Raw genomic sequence first — 22649 nt, 5'->3', positions numbered from 1 at the left:
ACACACAGCTATACTTTTCTTCATCAGCAGTGGCTGAGGTGTCGGGAACTTACTTTAGATCTACAAGTCAGGTTACAAATTTCAACAACAGCTTGTACAAAACAGCTTTATAAAAATTCACAGTCATGATATCATTGTGACAATTAAATGGAGAAGTATGGCCAAAGCTCTTTTGGCCATACTTCTATGGATCACAGGAGTGCGCTTGGTTCTGCACGCCTGTGACCCAGATTTAGCCAACAGTGGGTTAAAGCTAAAGCCCACTGTCAGCTGATGCCACAGAGCCAGTCCAGCCTCTGCAGGGGGGGGGGGCAGTAACGTCAGGATCCACCCAGATACCTGACTCTCAGCATGCCACTGGGAGAATGAACCGGCCACTTTTGCCCCCTCCACAGCCTGGCTGGCAATCTCTTTCCACAACTTCTTGGATTCCCATGCATGCTTTACAGCTTCTCCTATGCTTTACTTTCAATGTCTAATCCAATGGGCTGAACACAAAAAAATTGAGAGATCGCCGTACTGAGCGGTGTTAGCACAGCGATCTCTCCTACTGTGCCTTTGTGTTCTGATGAGGCCCCTGTCTGCCTGAATACACTAATCAGCGGTCGTAGCCATTGGCTGTGTGCACTGATCGGATGCTGGTTGTCCAGCATGTCCCTTTGACAAAAGCTGGTCCTTAGACCAGCTTCTGTTGGAAAGACAGCTGTCAACATGGTCCAAATGGCAGCCGGTTTTACTTTGTTCCATCTCTCCATACGCTCACCAGCAGAAGTTGGCTTCCTATTTGTTTTTGTTGGCCACTAGAACAATTGCTCAGGCATGGAAGTGCCCATTTGTCTCTCTTCAGGGGATCCGTATGACTTCTATGATGCTTAATGAACAGATGCTGAGTATTTTACCGACTCCCAATGGAAATTTTTGAAAACATGGGAGCCGTGGTTGCAATATGCCCTTCCCACACTCCCCCCAGCTAGTCTGGGATTGTGAGGTTGCTCAGTATTGGCGTTCCCGAACCCCTGCTTATGGCCTTGTCATCTTTTTCTTTTTGTACTCCTCCTTCCTTTTCTATTTCTGTTTGTTTTTGGTGTGGCGGTGGATAGCTGCCTTAGGTTTGAGTTATTGTCAATGTTTACTAATGTTTTTGTCATCTATGTGCCATTGATAGCCCCTGCGTGGGCGCACTTTTTGCTCTGTTGGTGTTAGAGCACTGTTTTCTTTCCTTTTTTTATGTGCAATTGATGGCCCCTACATGGGAGTGTCTTGTTGCTCTTGTTTTTTTTTATAAATGTTTATAAACTAATAAAAATCATTGAAATACAAATGTCAGCCAGTTCCTGCTGTGTGTACCCAGTTTTAGAAAAAACAAACAGTTCAACCACCATAGCAGAAATTTTTGCAAAAAGGAGTACTGCTTGAAATGAGTGTAGCAACAGTAAAAGGCAAGTGGTTATCGGGTGAACGGGTGAATTCTCTTTCAATGGGATGACCTGTGTTGTTGCAACATGTATATGTGAAGAAAGCAAAAAAAAAAAAAAAAAAAAGACTAGGTGTAAGTGCCAGCAAAGGCTTTTGTCTGGCTGTTGACTTATACATATTATAAAATTGTCCTTAAATAGTTCTCTCCCTCTCCCTCCTTATATACTGTATATATAAATTAGGCATTGATCCAAAGAGACAAAGGACATAAGTAAAACCACTAACTGCCAGCTGTACAGTATGTCCCTATTCGTAAATGAGTTTATTGTATACCAACAGTCATTAAGGTGCAGTAAACCCGTAGGCCATTTGAATAGGCGCCTGTCATTTTGAGTGCTGAACCATGTAGAAAAAATGAATACAATTTCTGGGCTCAGTGGCAGCATGATGCTGCATTGACAAGAACGTTAGAGTAACCATTAAATAAGAGAAATTAGGGAGATGAAGAACTGCTTTAACTCCTCAATCTTCATTGGAAAGGAGGAAATTCAACTTCACCCTTTGCTCTGCCTCACCTGGAAGAGGGAGTATTTCTATTCTTCCCACCATCCACAGAAGGGAGGGAGAGGAGCCCATTGACTACTCCACCACTGGCAGAATAGAATTTCCATTAAAGTTAACCCTTCTCTGCCTGGAATGAGGAGCACCATAGGCAAACTGAATGTGGTGTTTGCCCTAAAGCCATCCCTCCAATTCTGTTGTCAGAAGTTATCTTGTCCCATCCAGATAATTCCCAAATAAGCCAACACTAATGTTTTGTTTTTCAGGTCTGCAGAATAGACATAACCAAAAATCGGCAGGAGAAGTAACTGATTCCAATGAGATTTATAAAAAACAGGCTAAATTTAATTATGGCTAATGATTATTTATCCAAAATTCCTAATTTTAAACAAGCTTAATCTGAAAAATAAATCTTTTCAGCTTACTTGAAAATGCCTCCAGCAGAGTAGCTATGCTGCAACACATAGTAATCTTGCGTCTCCAGCCAAACCAGGAGCGGTTGATGTTTTCAAAGTTTGCAAAAGCAAAAACACCCAATTTTGCATTTTACATTGAAAACTGGTTCCATTTAAAGGATATCTGTCAGAAAAGGTATACGTTTGCCGAATTCCTGACACAGAAAATGCATCTGGAAAGCAAAGTCAGGACCACTGATCTTCATAATTGTTTCAGGTCAGTGCATGACAAGGTAATGAGGTCAAAGAATCCTCATAACAGCCAATCAACTAACATTTTTACAAGGAGATCAGCAATGGCAGCCTACTTCTTTCTAGATTACCTTTAAAGTGTATCTAAAGCCAAAACATTTTTTCGATAGTTGTCACTGGAAGGGTGTCCCCACTGGAAGACTTCCCTTCTATTGTTGTTCTGGCAGCAACTGAAATTTGCCTAGTTGGGCACCCAGACAGCAAATGACATCTAACAGGAATTCTAACCCATCCCCACTCCATTTAAAACATAACAACTTTTGCCTTTAGAAATACTGTATTTTAACTTATGAACAGCACCGAGTATATTTCATGCAACACCGTTTATTTTGAACAGTCAAATATAAATTAAGACCAGCCAATGCCCATAGCAGCGTTTATTTAAAACCATAAGCCTGTAGGCATTGAGCACGCTCATATATCATAGGCAGTCAAAGCACTCAAATAACAACACATGGAAAATATGATTTATTATTTTTGTTGTTATAAAAAAAAAAATCAAGTGATGTCACGATTTTGTTACATTCATCCCGTGGGGGACACAAGGGAAGAGAAAACACATGTGGCTCATGACTATGTTAATAGAAGAATGATTCGTGAAAGGTTCCAAGTTGGATATTTTTCAGCAGAGCAATAGAACAGTGCTCTCTGTATTATAACACAGGGTGGGGAAAAAATCTGGGATGTTAGACAGTGGGCGTGCTGTAATGTATGATGTCAACCAGCCAGGGGAAACCTAATGCTGAAACCTATTCTGAATACTTTACAGCAGTGCAATTAGCACAGCCTTACTTATTACAAAGAATACAAAACTATCAGTGGAAATGATTGAGAAGCCTGCTTTCCGTAGTTTAAAGATACTTTTTAATTGCACATTTTTCACACTACATTTTATATTAAAGAGGACCAGTCACTACTGAGTTTACAACAGAATCTAAATATTTGCTTGTAAAATTCAATAGTTACGAACTATTAGAAAACATTAATATGTGCACCCTTTATTTAGCTTTATTTATTTTGTTTCTGACACTTTTTAAACTGTGTTAGGGAGTAAAAACTGATCCAAAATCTGACATTTTCTGCCCTGTGAATTGCCTAATGCCATACAGTGTCTACCAGCATATGGATTCTTTTAACAGTAAGCCAGCAATTATATTAATTTTAAATTACAGTGAATCCTACATTACCCAATTGTGACTGTTTTTCTTTAAAGAAGCATTCCAGTACAACTGCAGGATATTGTTGTAAAATGAGATGTTATTTAAATTAGTACATTTACCCAGCTAGTATGATATAGACAACTGGGGTTCTGGATTTACATGACATGACGCTGTCAAAAAATTCTCATGCTCCCATCTCCAATTTTTTTGGATTATGCTGTTGAAGCTACACTGATACCTGGTTGATTTGGCTCTGTATTAAGATGTGCTTTCACATTCTCTTCTGTACTGTTATTTTTTTTTCAAAATATGGAAAAAAAAATCTATTCAAGTATATACTTAATTCAAAAAAACCATTTTCCTGTTAGAGGATGGCTACGTTCATTCTTCATGGTTCCACTGTAAGCAGGAAGGTACCACTATCTCTTGCTCGCTCCATGATGGAGATGGAGTACGAACTGTGAAATATGGGATATGCAGTGTGCATTGAGCAGTGTATGTGACCACAACTAACAGACACTGCTCGTTTAAAACAAATAGATGTGAGGGGGAAAGGAGAGGTTTGGTGAGGAAATTACAAGGAGGTAGAAAAACACAAAAGGAAATTATTTCTTTAACCACCTCCCGTCCGGCCGTTGTATATAAATGGCCGGACGGTGACAGTGCAGGGTCAGGTGGCTGTTTATAAACGGCCTCCCTGCACCCTGCTTGTGCGCGCTCCCTGGGAGCGCCCAGCACTGTGATCCGGTGCCCGCTGTGTCCTCCGGACACAGTGGAGTACCGATCATCGGACGGGACCTCTGTGCGAGGTCCCAATCATGTGATCACTGACTGGCCAATCAGTGATCACATGCAGAGTAGTAAACAAGATGTCACTTCTGACATAATTGCTTACTACATGTGAAATCTGTGAATGATCACAGAGTTCACATGGTACAGGGCTATTCACAACAACCTTGTACCATGTGACAAGCTGTGACCAATCACAGCTCACACAGTAGTTCTCAATGACTGCAAGAATGCAGCCAGAGAGAATAAGAAATGATTGCTTTTACAGACTTTATGGGTGTAAAAGCAATCAGTGTTAAAAAAAAAAATCTTCATCACCCCCCACAAGAAGTACAGTGTCACCATGTACTGCTTGGGGGACAGCATGTTAAAGAAAAAACCAAAAACATAAATAATAATATATAAAAATAAAAAAAATTGAAAAATGTTTTTTAAAAAATATAATTTTTGGTTATAAACTAATTTGGGTTATTTTTTTTTACTAAAAATATAATGGAATAAATTTTGGCCAGGATTTATGATGAAATATTATTTATTTGAACATTTTATAAGAAAAACACTTTTTCAAAATTTTTGGAGTTTTTCATTTACATAGCAAAAAAAATAAAAATCCCAGTGGTGAATAAATACCACCAAAATAAAGCTTCATCTGTATCAAAAAAAAGTAAAAAAATTCATATGGGTACAGTGTTGCATGACCGCGCAATTGTCATTCAAAGTGTGATAGCACTGAAAGCTGAAAATTGGCCTGGACAGGAAGGGGGTGAAAGTGTCTGGACTGGAAGTGCTTAAAAATGTATCACTGTATCATGAGAGTATCATGTAACATGGTAAGAAAGGTGCAGTTAACATTTTAAGTAGTTCTAAAGGCTAAAGGTTTTTTACATTCCCGTATTCTGTGCATGAAGATAAAAAAAGGGATGACCAGACATTGATTAAAATTCAGCCAGTCCCTGCTGAACCAACAGAATTTCAATCCGTTTATGACCAGCTAAACAGCTGATTCGCACATATGCGGTGCGGACTAAAGCTCAGGTTATTCAGCTATTTGACACAGTAATTGTTCAGTAGTTCAGGTCAGATTTACATCAGGTTCAGGTCAGAATTTTATCTTATTCACACATGTGTGGTTTAGAAAAGGTTCCCATAGAAGTCAATAGCCTTTAATCCACACGTGAACCAGACCGCACTGCTCAGAAATCGGACAGCACTCTTTTTCAGTCCGCTCTGAATCTGCACTGCCAGTGCACTGGACGTATGTGAACAGGCACCATAGGAAGCAATGGTATTTCACGTCATGCGGATTGGTTGCAGTTCAAACCGTCTTCAATCCACATAAATGAGAACCGGCACTAAGAAAATCAGAAAAACGTTTGTGGCAGAATGTAACAGATGCATTAATACAGATTGTGTCAGTGTGAATTCTAGTGCTTTTCATCATTGTGTTCTTCAATAGGAAGTAATAAAGGATGTTTTTATAATAACAGCAGGAAGGCCATGCTCAGGTATTGGCTCCTGGCAACAGTAAATTACAAAACTAATTATACATTATTTCTACAGTTATGATTGTTCAGCATATTTGTTTTGGCCCATGTATTCTATTTGAAAGCTGGCCGTACATGAATCAAAATTCGGCCAACTCAGCAGGGACCAGACGAATTTTGATCCATGGATGATCACTGTGGTTGTACAGAAATCAATCGTTCAATCAACTTTTGTACAACCGCCCTTTCAAATTTTCCCTGCTCGATCAGCGGCGCAGGCTATAGCCAGCAGAGCTGATCTATATGCTCTGACAGCAGGAAAGTGTCCCCATTGTCAGAATACAATAGCTCAGTGGGAGGATTCCCCCATCCACCTCAAATGTGTGGATGGGGGAATTGGGTCAGTTTTTTTTCATGCAACCTCTTGGTTGAACGAAAAAAAAAAAAATTACTAATGTGTGGACTGCCTTGTCCTTGGACTTGGTGTAGATTACATTTTATTTGTTACTCTACATTGGTAGAACTACCACAGGCACTGGGAGTAAAGTGATTCCCAATAGGGGATTCCCAGTGGGGTCCGAGCTCTTTCTCACTCTGCATTTCCAATAGAGAATGAAATATCTGGACTAGAGAAGTCAATTTTCACAAACACAGCAAGATGTGTTGAGGCTTTTGAAGCACATAATAATGCAGTTTCAGCCTGCATACATCAGGACTTCACCAACAGGGACAATATACTGCATCAGGGACTAACTTTTCAATGATGCTCTTTCCTCATGGGATCACTCTACTAGTTCTGGTCCTTACTGAATACTGTAAACTTTTGTTACACACGAAATTACTCCCTTTCTGGTCTGTTGACCATAGCTAATGGTAATCTCTTGTCTGTGATTGAATGGGTAAGTCACATTGGGGACCAGAACCAGTTATAACAAATCACAGGAAAAATGAACATAACTGGAACTGGGAGCACTTGGAGTTCCCACTGGGGGGATTCACCTTCTCCACTTGTCCTGGTGACCACTGCCACAGATACAGAGGTAGGGGGAATGCAAACATTTTGGGTTGTCACTAGAACAAAAGGTGAAAATGATCCAATGTGGTCAAATGTTTTAATGACAACTCTGTAAAACACGAATTCCACTCACTTTGGAGAAATGTCTTATTACGTTCTGTTGAATCTTATCAGACTGGATGTCGCTCCATTTCCTCAAGTTAAACCTCTCCAAAACAGAGCTCCTAGTTTTCCCCCCAGCCCGAGCCCCCCCCCCCCATCCTCTCCATCACGACTAACAACGCAACCATCAATCCCACCCCGCAAGCCAAAGTCCTAGGTGTCACCTTGGACTCAAACCTTTCCTTCCAACCTCATGTCCAATCACTATCAAATTCATGCAGGCTCCACCTCCGCAACATCTCCAAGATACGTATGTTCCTCACCCCAGACACCGCTAAACAACTCGTACACTCCCTTATTATCTCACGCCTAGACTACTGCAACTCCCTTTTCACTGGCCTACCCCAACACAGGCTATCCCCGCTTCAGTCTATCCTGAACTCAGCGGCCAGACTTATCCACCTTACCAACCGCTCCGCTTCTGCCACCCCCCTCTGCCAATGCCTTCACTGGCTTCCGATTGCCCAACGCATTAAATTCAAATTACTAACTCTGACATACAAAGCCATTCATAACGCTGCCCCAAACTACCTCACTGACCTGATACCCATATACCACCCTACCCGTACTCTTCGCTCCTCACAAGACCTCCTACTCTCTAGCTCCCTGGTCTCCTCCACCCACGTCCGACTGCAGGACTTCTCCAGGACTTCCCCCATCCTCTGGAACTCCCTACCCCAATCCATCAGACTGTCACCTACCCTCCTCACCTTCATGTGCACCCTGAAAACCCATCTCTTCAGGGAAGTCTACCCCACCCTCACCTAACAGCCGTTCTCCTCCACTCCTCCCACCACTCCATCCCCCACAGCCATTTCCTCCTGTACCACTACCTCCCCCCTCCTAGATGGTAAGCTCGAAAGAGCAGGGCCCTCGAACCCCTCGTGTATTGTATTGTTACTGTATTGTCTCATGTACTGTCCCCCCACTTTAATGTACAGCGCTGAGCAAACCTTCTGGTGCCATATAAACACTGTATAATAATAATACTAATTATCATTCCCCACAGTTATTACCTTTTGTTATCACTTAACCCTCTCTTTTAGATTGTAAGCTCTAATGAGCAGGACCCTCAGATTCCTCTTGCATTGAATTGTATAGTAATTGCACTGTCTGCCTTCATTTTATAAATTGCTGTGCAAACTGTAATAATAATTTTTATAATAATAATAAACAGGCAGAGCAAACATTACAAGGTTCGAATGTTTAAAGCGGAGCTATACTCACCTCTGCTCCAGCAATGTGGCGTCCCGCTGATCTCCGCCCAGCCGCTGACAGCTTCGGGCTTAAAGAGGAGCTCCACTCAAAAGGGGAAATTCCGCTTTAATCCTTTGTCCCCCGCTCCCCATCAAGGATTGGCATCTTTGGGGAGTGGGTACCCAAATTTGACAGGTACCCGCTCCCAGTGCCGCTGCGATCGCCTAGGCGATTTTTTTTTTTTAGGTGGAACTCCCCTTTAAGTGGCTTGATCACCGGCTGCTGTTATTGACTGAGCGAGGATGATGTCACTCCGTGGAAGTTCAGTCAGATTTGGCATTACCGAATCAGTACAGTGAACTGCAGGAGCGTGGCTCACTGCACAGGGTCAGACAGACAGATAAGTAACTTTAATGCAGAAGAGACAGAGTGTCTCTTCTGCATTAAACTTCCTGCCTGCTCACCATTTTTCTACTTTAATACTTTATCTAGCCACACATGGCTTGGTATTGTGGGCTGAGAGAAAATCATTTGAAACATTGCAAACAGCATGGAGAGAGGAATCTTCACAGTTGGCTATAGCTTGAATCAAAGAAAGAGCTCACTCTTGTGATGGTGGAGGTGAACAGAAAGAGCTAGGAGTGTCATAGCACCTCCACCAGCTTTTCCTCTGATTCAAACTCTCTCACATTGTTGATCGCACTCCTGATGCAGTAGCTCTCACTCCTGATCTCAGCATTTGACAGCTCACTTCTGTAATAGTGAAGGTGAACAGTAGTAGCTAGAAGTCTCTTAGCAACATCGTATCAGCAAGGCAGGACAGGATGATGCCATCTCTACTTTTTGTTTGTTTGAGATATTTTTTGATTACTTTCTGTCTGGACAAGAAATGCAAGGAAACCTCCCTACCAGGTTATATGAAGGAATAAAACCCACCAAAGGCTATAATCCTTCTACACGCTATCCACTGCAAACCAGAAATTTTGTCTGGAGTTGGGCCTTATTAATTTGAAACATATCCATAGTCAAAATGTAAAATCATGTCAATTTATACATTATATTTTAGTTATTTCTAGGCTATTCATATTCATTTGAACAGCCTTAAAGTTTGTAGGCTTACTTTGTGAAGAACTCCACACATTTACTTCCTCGTATTTTGTAACATGTATTCACTATGGCGTCCTTTTATGAAACAGAGATCAGCGGCGATCCTGCGAATTGTTGCTGATCTCCAGTCATTAGTGGTTTAGGAAACAGAGATGATCAGTGGAGCGAAGAACATGTTCTCCACTGATCATCTCAGCACACAGATGGCTAGTGTATGAAGAAGCGATGTCAGCCCTTCACTGGTGATCTGTGTTCTCCCTCCAGATTCTCCAGCCCAGAGGTGGAGAATCGGAGGAACCGCAAACGAAGCAGCGATAATTTATCGCTGCTTAGTAAACATTGTTTGACTGATCTCTTACTGTAATCTCGCGAGATTATAGTAAAAGCAGCCGTTTTCCAGCATTTAAAGCATTTGTAGATCGCTTCTCCCTTTATTCGGAGAAGTGATCTACACCGCTTCATAAAAAGGCATTCAGAGGAGAATGCCAGAGAACTAAGCAACGGTCATTTACCGCTGCATGATAAAAGGACACCTAAGTCCTGTGGGTAAACACTGCTGTGTCACACACTTCACAGAGCCTGCCTTCTGAACTATAGAGGTGCTGAGAGTATGAGTTTCAGGAGGCGGAGTCAATGAAGGAATCACTGCTTGCAGGCAGCAAGGTAGCATGGGATATGTAGTTCTTAGAAACTGAAAGTTGTGGAAAGAGGCAGCAGACAGGCAGAACTCACAACATGAAAGTAGAGTTTTGAAGTAAGATTATATTGGATTGTCAAATATAACTATTGTTATTACAATCCTGATGTTATAAAATGAAAGTGTATGCTGTGACCATAGATCTCCTTTAAACTAGTAACAGTGAAGTGGTGAGCGGGCGACCAGATATGACTATTGCACCACATCCCTTAAAATTGCAAATATTCAATAGAGAAGATGGGACTTTCATGATGTATGAACATGAATACCAAACATATTAAAAAGTTATATCATTTTTATTTCGTATTTTTGTAAAAAACACAAAAAGAAAGGAAAAAATACAGAAACATAAAAACAAATTCAGTACTAAGTTACTTTTACGCTAAGTACTGAAATTGTTTTTATGTTTCTGTATTTTTTCCTTTCTTGTTGTGTTTTTTACAAAAATACGAAATAAAAATTAAATAACTTTTTAATATGTTTGGTAATTTTTTTCATGCACCCTGAAAGTCCCATCTTCTCTATTGAATAGCTCCTTTAAAGTAGTAGTAAACACAGCTTGAATTTATAATAAACCTTACCTGTAGGTACAATGAATATCTCCTAAGCATGCACCATTTAGGAGATATTCACTATTTGCAGCCGGTGACATCACCAGTGCATGCCCACTGTGCTCTGAATTGAGGGTATACAGAGTCTGCTGCAACTGTGACTAACTTTTACATTCATGGGAGTGATGTCATCATGGCTCGGTCATTCAAATGGCTGGAGCCCGCAAACCCAGAAGGAAGACCAAGTGCAGATGGAATTGTTAGGAGCAGTGACAGCGTGCTGCTGGAGTGCTTCATTTAAAAAGTAAGTCTTTAACTTTAATTTAACATTAACTTGCAGGGGGACTTTTATTTTTCCTTTACAGATTTAACCTGCCTGAGGGTTGTCGCATGTGTGGGCAAAACCCCATCAAATATTAAATGTCTGGGAATGCTTCTCATTTCCCAAGGATTTAGAAAAACCCTTTCCTTCAGTCATTCCCAGAGAACAACCACAAAATTATGATTACAACTCCACTACCCCCGGAGATATTGATGACCATGGCACAGAACTGAAAAAGTAAAATCATGGGATAATGAACATTTTGCAAGAAGCAATGGGTGATCAATGTCTCATTCCTACATCCCACAAGCTGGAATAGCGGAACTCCATTTCAGTCATGCAAGAAAAACATATATCAGGTAGCCACATACACTGAGCTTTTCTGGTCATCCAGAAGTTACATATTTGATATTTTAATGGGAAAAAAATATTTTGTCAAATTACAAAAGAAAGCAGCAACACATTTCTCAACTTTTCACCTCAAAAATACCCCTATAAAGGAGGTAAGGCTCTACATGCAGTCCTTGCCAAAAGTGACTCAAGCTTGTGATTTGCAAGTTAACTACATCTGAAATGTGTTTAGTCACCTGTATTTCACTTGTGTTGAGGTCTGGAAAGATACCCTGGTTATGGCTCTGCTGAGAGGCAACTTGGCAAGTGTAAAGGAAGTACTCAAGTTCCAGAGTGATGTGAGCCATGACCATATAACAGTGTAACACTATCCTGACCGGGACAGGCTCGGAAACACTGCACACAGTCCACTATGACTTTTATGGACTAAGATGCTATAGAGAACTTGTTATCACATAGTAATGTGTTTTTAACACTTTTATAAAGGTTTTCCCTTCACAAATTTATGGATTTTGTACATGGAAAAGTCTGGACCCAAGAGGAAGACAGATGCCGACTTCATTGTGAGAAGATACATTGTGTAGTGCATTTTCAATTACTTCAATTGACTAAAAATTTATGGTGCATTTATTGTGCACTCCTAACATATTTCAGTTTTTTTTAAATATAATCTGTTATTTTTTATTTAGCATATTTATATTCCAGAAAGATATAAAGGGTAACAATTTCAAGATAGTACAGTTTTGCTGAAGCAATGGGTTGACTTTAGACAGATCTCAAATTCAATAATATGGTACAAATTGTTAGAAACAGTACAACATATAATAACATTCTGTTGTACCAAAAGTACTGTACATGCTTAGGCCTCATTATTATTATTATTATACAGGATTTATATAGCGCCAATAGTTTGCTGAGCGCTTTACAATATAAAGGGAGACAATACAGCAACAATACAGTTCAATACAAGAGGGATAGGAGGGCCCTGCTCCTTGGAGCTTACAATCTAGGAGGCTCATGTACACATGAACTCCCCTAGACGTTTAGCTCTCCTGGCAGCAAAAAAAACGGCATAAACATGTGTAAACACAGTACCACGTTTAGCCGCATTTACCTGTGTTTAGCGCTTGGACATTTATTTATTTGATTGCCGGAGTATTTTCCATTGACATTAATGAACGCCCAAGCACTAAACATGGCTAGCGTTTAGACGCATTTACATGCGTTTTTGTAGCGTTTAGTGTTTTTTGGCCAAAATATTCCTCTCCTGAACGTGATTCTTCTGCGTTCAGGAGAGGGACATTTAACTGCTCCCAAATTCTGCTGCTCCTAAACACTGGTAAAAGCCTATGTGTACATGGACACATAGGCTTTTATTGCGTTAAGTTTAGGGACTTTGGCAAAAAAACACAGAAAGCTCCTAAAGTCATGTTTAGGAGCAGCAGTGTACATGATGCCTTACAGTGGCCTGGGTCGATCCTATGTGCTGGGATAACTAACGTATACGAATGTGCAGGTGTTCAGCCAATGAAGATGGCTGAAACCCGGCACACTGGAGAAGAGGGAGATTTGAGAAGGTGAGTATCCTCCCTTTAGTTCCACTTTAACTGCAATCTTATTCCAAGTAAGTGACTAAAGAATTAAAGAGAGGGTCAGAAGGAGAGAGAGTCCACTAACATTTTCAAAAAAGGTGTCAGCAATGGCAACTTCCATATAGGACTCCCATTATGACTCAAAGTATTGAAGCTAGGGGAGAAGCCTGATGGCCAGAAAAATTAGCACCTTCAAAATCACACATTGTCAAAGGAAGCCGTGGAATGGTTCTTTTAATGTGCAAACAAACTCTAAGAGCTTTACACACAGACAACATTCGGCCCGTGTGTACAGCAGCCTGTCCAACAGAAGCCGGTCTAACAGCTGGCTTTTATTGAATGGGCATTTTAGAAAACCAGCATCCAATCCGCGCTTGCAGCCAATGGCTGTGGGACCTGATCAGTGTGTTCTAGTGAGGGAGGGGGAAACAGATGCCCTGTCAGAAGTTCAGTGGGGCAGATCGCCAAACTAACATCACTTAATTAGTTTGGCAACCTCTCAGGTTTTTTTTTTGTTCAGCCTGCTGGGTTGGATTAAAAAAAAAAACTACCAAAGTGTACCCTGCATTACTCTATCTGTACTGTACATAGGATGTTCGCAAACAAGCCCAGCTCTTGGGGCATATTTATAAAGCTGTGAAGGTGACTTGGCGGTGAATCAACCACTCTCATTAAATACAGATTAACTGTTTTATAATGAGGTGGTAGATATTTGTAAGAGCTAGCTATAGACATAAAAATAGAAGTTCAGTCAAATACTAACTATACTTAAACCTGCTCCTACCCCCATTCTAAGCCCTATACTAACTACCCTGTAGGGTAGTAAGGACAGCTATCTATACTTACCTATACTGAGGGCGCTTTGGTCCAGCCTTGTTGGTAAAGAGGAGAGATCACTGACAATGGCTGTAATGCCTATGTGGTGATGTCACCTATGGGGAATCCATTGTTGGCTGTCCCTCCACTACACTGAAGCTAGTGTTGGAAGCTGATCATGTGACCGGACCAGAGCACCCTCAAAATAGGTAAGTATAGACATCTTTTCTTTACAGGGTTGTTAGAATAGGCTTGGAATGGGGGTGGGAGCAGGTTTAGGTATATTTAGCATTTATCTGGAATGCTACTTTGAGAACAAACAGTAAAAGTCTAAGTGTTCTTCAGACCTGGATACATCCCAGGAACTCAGTAGACTCAACAGATGGCATGTAACTTTTTGGAGTAATCTATGGTTGTTTTTTTTAAATCTGACTATTCTTGCTGTTGCTGAACAGCTATTGCACACTGGTAGTAGTCCTGGTCTGTATTTTCTGCCATAGAAAATACCACAGCGGTTTCCTCTTCTCTTAAAATTAACAGCAATCAATATTTCCCAAAGCACAGTTATCCTGGATGATTAATTCTACAATGTTGGTGGATTTTGAAGCTGATCTATTCTACACCCACACCCCCAGTTTCCTTTCTTCCCGTCTAGTACTACATCAGCTCTACCACTGGGCCACTTGCCTGATTTCTTTGCCAGAATAGCATCTTGTGTGGCCATGATTAGCATTGCGTACCATAAGTACAGGGGTCATGCTGCTGCTTGATATTGCTGTAGAAGTGGCTCCTTCCTTTATTTTGGCTTCTTCCTCATTCCCTACTAAAGCTATCACAAAGGTTTCAGTTACATTCCTGTTTGTTTACTGTATACCTGATATTCTGAAGTTGTGGAGAAATATATATCCTATCAAATGCCCAAATATGACATACAGAGTGATAATTTAACTGCTTCAAGCATTGTGGGATCAGCAAATTACAACGTTTTACCAGCATACTGTATATACTTGCAGATTATCTAGTCCAGGGGTCTTCAAACAAGTTTACTGTCCTTCAGACTTTAGGTGGGGTGGACTGTGGACATGGGGGTAGAAAATGTCCTCAATCAGTGGGAGTAAACAATGCCTCGGCCTTTGTGTCAGTGAAAGGAATTGTGTCCCATTGTTGGTGTGTTTGTGAAGAGCCATGCCCCATCATTGGTGTCTCTGGAAGGAATTGTGCCCCTTCATTGTTGTCATTGTGCCCTACCGTTGGTGTCATTAGGTGGAATTGTGTCTCATTGTTGGCGTCATTGGGAGGAATTGTGCACCTTCATTGGTGTCACTAGGGTGGAAAATATGCCCCATTGCTGGTGTCAATGGATGAAATATTGCCCCAAGGGCTGGATAAAAGCAAGCAAAGGGCCACATCCAGCCCCTGGGCTGCAGTTTGGAGACCACTGGTCTAGTCTATAGAGAACTATATAACTCACAATGCAAGATTACCTGGGTTCCCGAACTGTGTGGTTCTCTACAGATCACATAAATCTGAATGGAATATTTTTGTGCTTTAATCCTCACTAATTTCATTATTTTTAATTGTATTATATACATACTGTATATAGTTTGAAGTTTCCCTGTAAAAGCATTTTGGGCCCATTTATACTGTTGTGTTTTAGGCATACATTTTGATGTGGTTTGCCATAATAAAGATAATGACTCTTCAGCAATGACTCAGCACTACAGTGCAGTTTTGAAAAAAATACATATTCATTTTTTTCTTCATTTTAGTGTGTTGGGAGGCTCATAGAAAGTCAACAGCAATGCATTGTAATGCATAAAACATGTTCTGGTGTGTTGACAACAGGTTTAACAAACCTTAGACTGGTCACACACTGAGTTAGTTAAGGGCCATGGGTGACTCTATTACCCTCACTTTCCTCAACATCCCTCAATCTGAAGTCATAGTCGTCAATCTAAAACTGTTGCAAAACAGCGACTACATCCAATTAGATGCAGCCGCTGTTTGGGTATTCTGACAAATGCATTTGCTGGCTCTAAAAATTCAATAGCTGTCAGGAGAGATTTGTCCACCCACAAGGGCTGAAAAAGAGAAATCTTACAGTGTATAGCTGTCTTTAGTCAATGGCTGTTAACCCTATCTACTCAAATTTATAAATTCAAAAACATTCTTGCATAAAGGAAATGCACCTACCTAAGGCTACAAAAACACATTCACATAGATCTAAGTGAGCCCTTAAAGCTTATAAAGCCAGGCATTCATATCAAACAAAGCCTTTTCCATTCAAATGCAGCACTGCTCAAATGCATGCATTCGAAGGCACAGTGGCTTAGTGGTTAGCACGTGTGCCTTGCAGTAAATGGGTCATGGGTTTGATTCCTGACCATGACGCCTCCTGCATGGAGCTTGCATGTTCTCCCTGTGCTTGTGTGGGTTTCCTCTGGGTGCTCTGGTTTCCTCCCACACTCCAAAGATATGCTGGTAGGTTAATTGGATCCTGTCTGAATTGGCCCTAATATGTATATGTATGAATGTAAGTTAGGGACCTTAGATTGTACACCCCTTGAGTGTTAGGGACTGATGTGAATGTTCAATATATATGTGTAAAGTGTTGTGTAAATTGACAGTACTATATAAGTACCTGAAATAAATAAATAAATAATGCAGCACTGGACAAGAAAAGGCTGTGCTTTGCCTTCAGTCCAATAACACCTTAATAGGACCTGCTGAATCTTAAGAAATGCAATCAATGCAAAGCAGGTCAAATGCAGTTCCTGACCCCTTGACATTAAGGGGAACCTGGTGACCTGTGCTACATATGTGTTCCAAAGGCCTGTTCAGGGTTTAGCTTGTATAAGATAAATGTGAACAGTAAGCTTTTATGAAATTTTCAGCAAGCTTTTTCCAAGCTTTTGGCAAGATTTGAGCAGCTTTCTCTAAGACTTCCATGTGCCCTTCAGCTCTTGTTTGGAAACATTATACACAGATCCTAATGGGAGTGCTGATTACCACTTTAAACAGGCTGCTAGCAGGCTTCAGTAACCTTTCAACAAGGTTCAAGTAGTGCTGAAGCCTGCTAGCAGTTTGTTTAAAGTGGTAAACAGCACTCACATTAGGATCTGTGTTCAACATTTACAAAATGAAGTTGAAAGGTACTTTAAAAGCTTCAACAAGGCTTGCTCAAAGCTCATCAAATGCTTGCCATTCACACTGCTCTTATACAAGCTGAAGCCTGTGTAAAACAGGTCAAAGGCATGTCAGATGTAGGAGAACAATGCCTATGTACACATAGCTAGAGGTGGCTGGACTGTAGTGTGCAAATGCGGCGAAAGTCAGCATCTGAATGCAGCAGCACTCTATGGCTGTATACAACCTGTCTGATTAGCTGCATGCAGTTTCTTTGCAGACAGAAACCACCATCCTTGGACTGTATCCAGGACCAGTCAGAGCCCAAATCAGATGGGATTTATTTATAAATAGTACAATACTCACAAAGAAATGTAAAATCAAATTAAAATAGGAAGCATGTCGCAAGGGATGCAGAGTGGTTCAGGAACCACTCTCCAGAGGTTCACAGTCCCTCACCAGACCACCCACAGGGGTTCCTGAATCACTCTGCATCCATTGCGACATGCTTCCTATTTCCATTTCTTTGTGAGTATTGTACTATTTATAAATAAATCCCATTTTTTAAGATAATGCACTAGGCCTGTGCGCCCTCTTTTTCTTTCTTATATACAGTTCTCTTTGGATTTCCCTGGTCCGTTGAGGGCAGCAAGGCTTGCATTCCTCTCTTACTCATGTGGGGATACTGCTATTGTGGAATCCACAGTGGAAGCACATGCATTCGGTTGCTTCAGATGCTTGGTTACATGCGAACAGCGGCATCATCTACCATTTTGTACAAATCTAGCCATGCCGTTGCTGAGCATGGAAGTAGTTTATCTGCTGGCAAGAACCGAACTTCAAAAAATATTGTAATGGGATATTCCTACGTTCAAATTAATTATTTTACAAATTTCTAATGTATATGATATAATTATGAAGTGACAGAGTTAGTACCTCATTATCAACAGCTTCCAAGCCACACACACATATTCTGGCCCAGGAGCTCAGTTTGCATGTCACGTAGTACAATTATTCTGGATGCCTGTTAATGCCATCACAATATGAATGCACAGACCGGCCTATAACTGAATATGAATGTACAAAAATGCTTCATATTTACATTAATTGCGCAATGCATGGCCAAGATAAAGGCCACTTTGCTGATATCAGCATCAATTTTGAAAATCTGAAGCAAGCAAAAGTTAAAACGATAAAGACCAAGAAGATTCTCTAAAAAGGCCATTCACATGGATTATGAATGGAACCCCAATGCACCTTGACAAAGCATTTGCTTTGTGGCGCACTGCAAAATGTAGATGTAAACCATCCACATGTTGTGGTGCACTTTGTTAAAAAAAAAAAAATCAATTTCAATTGTTGCAATATGAAAAGGCTGCCTTCAAGATCAAAGGGCTGCCTAAACACAACTCACAATAATGCGTGACCAATATGTACCCAAATGTACTAGGTGTGAATTGGCTCTTAGGCTGGTCATACACAAATTATATTTAGACCAAATTGGATGAAATATGTTCCTTGGGTGGTCCTGTCTGCACCACTTGGCTCGACAAAAGGCGATTTTTCAATTGTCCATCAGAGACTAATTCAGGCATACTGACAGCCAAGGGTGTTGACTTAGAATATAGTAACTGGTACTGCAGATTTGTCCACCCATGCTGTTCAGCAAGATGGGAGAATCAAGTGATTTCTCTCATTCTGCTGGCAGATTATTATTACAGTATATTATAATACAGGATTTATATAGCGCCAACAGTTTGTGCAGCGCTTTACAAAATGAAGGTAGACATAACAGTTCCAATACAATTTGGTACAAGAGGAAACAGAGGGCCCTGCTCATTAGAGCTTACAATCTAAGAGATCAGGATTTTTTATGTTATTCTGAATATCCTGGTCTGTTCTTCAAGTACAGCGATTTAGAAAGTATTGCATTGTATTGCATCCAGATGACAGCCAAGCAGGTAGTATTTTCAGAATGAGGTCCGCAATAGCAGCCTCCATATTTCTTACACTACAACTCTTAATTTAAGTTACAAATGGCTAATGATAAATATCTGGGCCACCCATGTGGCAATACTTTGGGTGGGGGTTACGATATTAAATGACCAGTTGGTGCACACATGCTGGAAATGTAGTCATCACTGTACAGCCATTCCGGGAAACTGAAGTTTGATGTGGCTAAACACTTAATACCAGCGTAGAGAAACACAAACGAATCTGACCTACCCATATCATATTAAACTGATCAATTGTTAGGTTTTCATAAGAAACATTGGTTCTGTATGATAAAAGTATAACCTAACTGTATTAAAACAAACATCCAGACGTAGAGAAAGTCTTTTCTTTATTATGTCAAATCTGGAACGTATCTTTTTGCAGCTGAAGTGCTCATAAATCAGCTTCATGTCCTCAAGGCTCCATCAGCTACAGCTAAGCAGTATTCCCGTTTAATAAATACGTTGTTCTGCTTGTTTGTTTTTACAGTCTCAGCCTGCAGTAATGTCCTATAAGTAGCTTCATCTACCGAACGGAACCTATCCTGGACTGGATGCTCTATGTCTCACTAACTTAATTAGACCAGCATGCCTCAAACTTGTAACCTCCACTTATGCTCAGATCTCAAATATGTTTGAAGAAAAAAAAAAAAAAAGCAAATATTTTCCAGTCAGTGGATCCTGGATAGATGGATGCCAAATTTATTTCACAAGCCAGTCCTGCCTCCACTGGCACATAACCATTTCCAGATGTGCGCAGGAAAACAGCACATCACGAAAGGCCGGCGTGGGGCTGTGCTCAGAGGAGCAGAGGATAAAAACACATCAAGAAAATGCCAGATGGGGCATAGGAGCATTACAAAAGCCTCCTATACTACCTGAGCTGACAAGGGCTTATGTAGATGTGCTTTGTTGTCAAACGCTGTCTTATGCATTAGAACGCCGCGCTGTACAAGCGCAAAAGGCTCAGGTATGACCTGCTTCTCCTGTAGAATGTAAGCTCTCACAAACAGGATCCTCCTAACCCTCTTGTATTAAATTGTAACTGTACTCTCTCCCTTTATTTCATAAAGCTGTATGCAAACTATTGATAAGCTCTGTTATTTATTTCTATTTATGCGGTCCTTTACTGTCAATTTACGTATATTGTATTTTCACATCAGTCCCTCCCCTCAAGGAGTTTACGATCTAAGGGTCACCATACATGTTACAATCTGACTGTACAATTGTACTGTCAACTTTAAATTTACCAAAACTATGTAATTATTTTTTATTATTATTATAGTTATTATACAGAATTTATATAGTACCAACAGTTTGTGCAGCGCTTTACAACAAGAAAGCTGACTGTGCACCTACAATACAATTCAATACAGGAGAAATCAAAGGGCCCTGCTCATGAGAGCTTACAATCTAAAAGGGAGGGTCAAGTAATACAAGAGATAATATGGGGGATGAGCTGATGGAAAAAATTAATGTACATTTGTTAAGTGGTGGCAGGATAGGCTTCTCTAAAGAGAAGAATTTTCAGGGACTGACTAAAAGTGGACAGAGTAGGAGAACGTTGGACAGATTGGGGTAGGGAGTTCCAGATGATGGGAGAGGCTCTGGACAAGTCCTGGAGGAGAGCATGGGAGGAGGTGACAAAGGAGCAAGAGAGCAGGAGGTCTTGGGAGGAACAAAGAAAGATTTGGTTGGTATTTTGGGACTAGGTTAGTGAAGAAGCTGGGGGAAGAGTTGTAAATGGCTTTGTAAGTTGTTGTTACTATTTTAGAGGACCTACCTAAACTATCCAATCTGGCAGGCCCTTGCACTACATAGTTGCAGCATTACCTCTGTTGCAGAATGTAATGCATGTGTTGAGTATTAGGTCCCAATCTCACATGCACATAGGAAACAAAAAGAGGGTGCACGGGCCTAGTGCATTACCTTTCAAAATGAGATTTATTGATAAATCGTAAAATACTCACAAGAGAAATAAAATCTAATGGAAAGCATGTCACAAAGGATGCAGTGTGGTTCAAAAAGCCCTGAAGGCGGACTGGTGGGGGATCGTAGACCTCTGGATAGCTGGTGGCTGACGCTTTTCGAGGTTGTACCTCTTCCTCAGAGCCAATCTCACATGCATTCAAACACATACTAGGGCCAGTTTGGACAGGAGCCAATGATCCTACCAGCATGTCTATGGAGGAAGAACAGGGAGTTCATGCAAATTCTGCGTTTGGATTTGAAACAATGACCCCAGTGCTGCAAGGCAGAAGTTCTAACCACTAAGCTGTTACGCACAATAATAGTGTTGCAATTGCATCACAATAGGACCTGTTGCATTCCAAGAAACGCAAAGCAGGTCAAACACAGACCTTACACTAGCCTCCTACATTTGGTTTATTTAAATGCAGGAGAAAATATCTGGTAGAAATAAACAAACTCCTATTCTTCCCAGATCAAATTCTAGAGCTTTTAAATGTTCTGGAGTCTACATACGTTTACTACACATCTAATGTTCCCCAGGATGCACAAACTTTTCTCTACATGCAGATAAACTGAATGCACCCAAATGCTCTTAGATTGTGAGCTCCCAGGATCAGGCCCTCCTAACCCTCTTGTATTGAACTGTATCGTTGCTGTATTGTCTCCCATTATATTGTAAAGTGCTGAGCAAACTGTTGGCGCTATATAAATCCTGCATAATAATAATAAAATGCAAGTAAACACAGTGTGAATGACATCATTATACATCATTACCTGCTATTACATGCATTTAGAAATGACCTATGAATGCGGGTATGTCATTCTTGGCATGAATGAGGTTGAACTGTTATCATCAACGTACCAATGAAGTAAACAGGAATCAGCTGAGCTGCTTTTCTAACAAGCCCCCAAAAAAGAATGTATGCTTACTAACATTGCAGCTGCAAATTCACACATAATCAACTATTTACAAACAATGGTATTCTAGAAGCACAGTCTGGTGTCCATAGGCTTACCTTTCATGTTGGCACAGTAATGTACAAGGCAGGCAGTTTGGAGGCGCCTCTATTGACTAGTCTGTAGCCTGGTGCTCCTCTGGGTTGTTATATGTCCATATTGCAAGTAGTCAGTGACAGCCTAGCTAGGTGACACCTTTATGAGGGGCTCTGCCCTCTGTCTTCTCTGTCCCAACTCCCTGAAAAAGAAGGAGACAGCTCTAACTAGCAGACTTTGCTGAGCCTAGGAGTTAACCTCCCTCCTACTCTGTCATACGACAGCTGCTGATGCTGCTCCAAACTTTGCAGACTTGATGCAGGCGTAGGGTTGTCACCTACTCCTCTAGAAGCACAACATTTCCAGGGACCTCAACAAAACAGGAAAGGACCAGGCAGGGAAGAAGATATTCCTGGGACTGCACATTTATTGCAAAACCATGTGCTTTTTGTACATATGTGTCTGAGAGCTCCGCCACTCCCCATCTCCTCCCCTTTGAAGTTTATGGGTGTCACTACAGGAGGCTGAGGGGATGTTTGTCCAGGGAGAGGATGGAGTGTAACATAGCATTCCACAGTGTGTATCCCTAATCTGAGAGGAAGTGGGGTGAACTCAGACTGAGCAGCAAGGATAGTGTT

The 22649-nt window shown here is 40.9% G+C and overlaps 1 protein-coding gene across 1 annotated transcript in view; it reads right to left on the bottom strand.

Annotated features, from left to right (window-relative positions):
- The window catches only part of COLEC12 (collectin subfamily member 12), a 177986-nt gene extending 155545 nt beyond the window's left edge, over positions 1-22441 (bottom strand). The window contains exon 1 of the mRNA XM_089678284.1: positions 22035-22441. Within this exon, the coding sequence (XP_089534410.1) occupies positions 22035-22041 (7 nt within the window). The 5' untranslated portion in view covers positions 22042-22441. The remainder of the gene's footprint in view (positions 1-22034) is intronic.
- Positions 22442-22649: the final 208 nt, after the last annotated feature.

The sequence above is a fragment of the Staurois parvus genome, unplaced genomic scaffold (genome assembly GCF_062004578.1).
Source record: "Staurois parvus isolate SC_StPar_1 unplaced genomic scaffold, SC_StPar_1.0 ptg000015l, whole genome shotgun sequence".
In the NCBI taxonomy this organism is placed as follows: Eukaryota; Metazoa; Chordata; class Amphibia; order Anura; family Ranidae; genus Staurois; species Staurois parvus.
The sequence above is the reverse complement of the archived record's forward strand: the minus strand, read 5'-3'. Positions and strand labels throughout refer to the sequence as shown.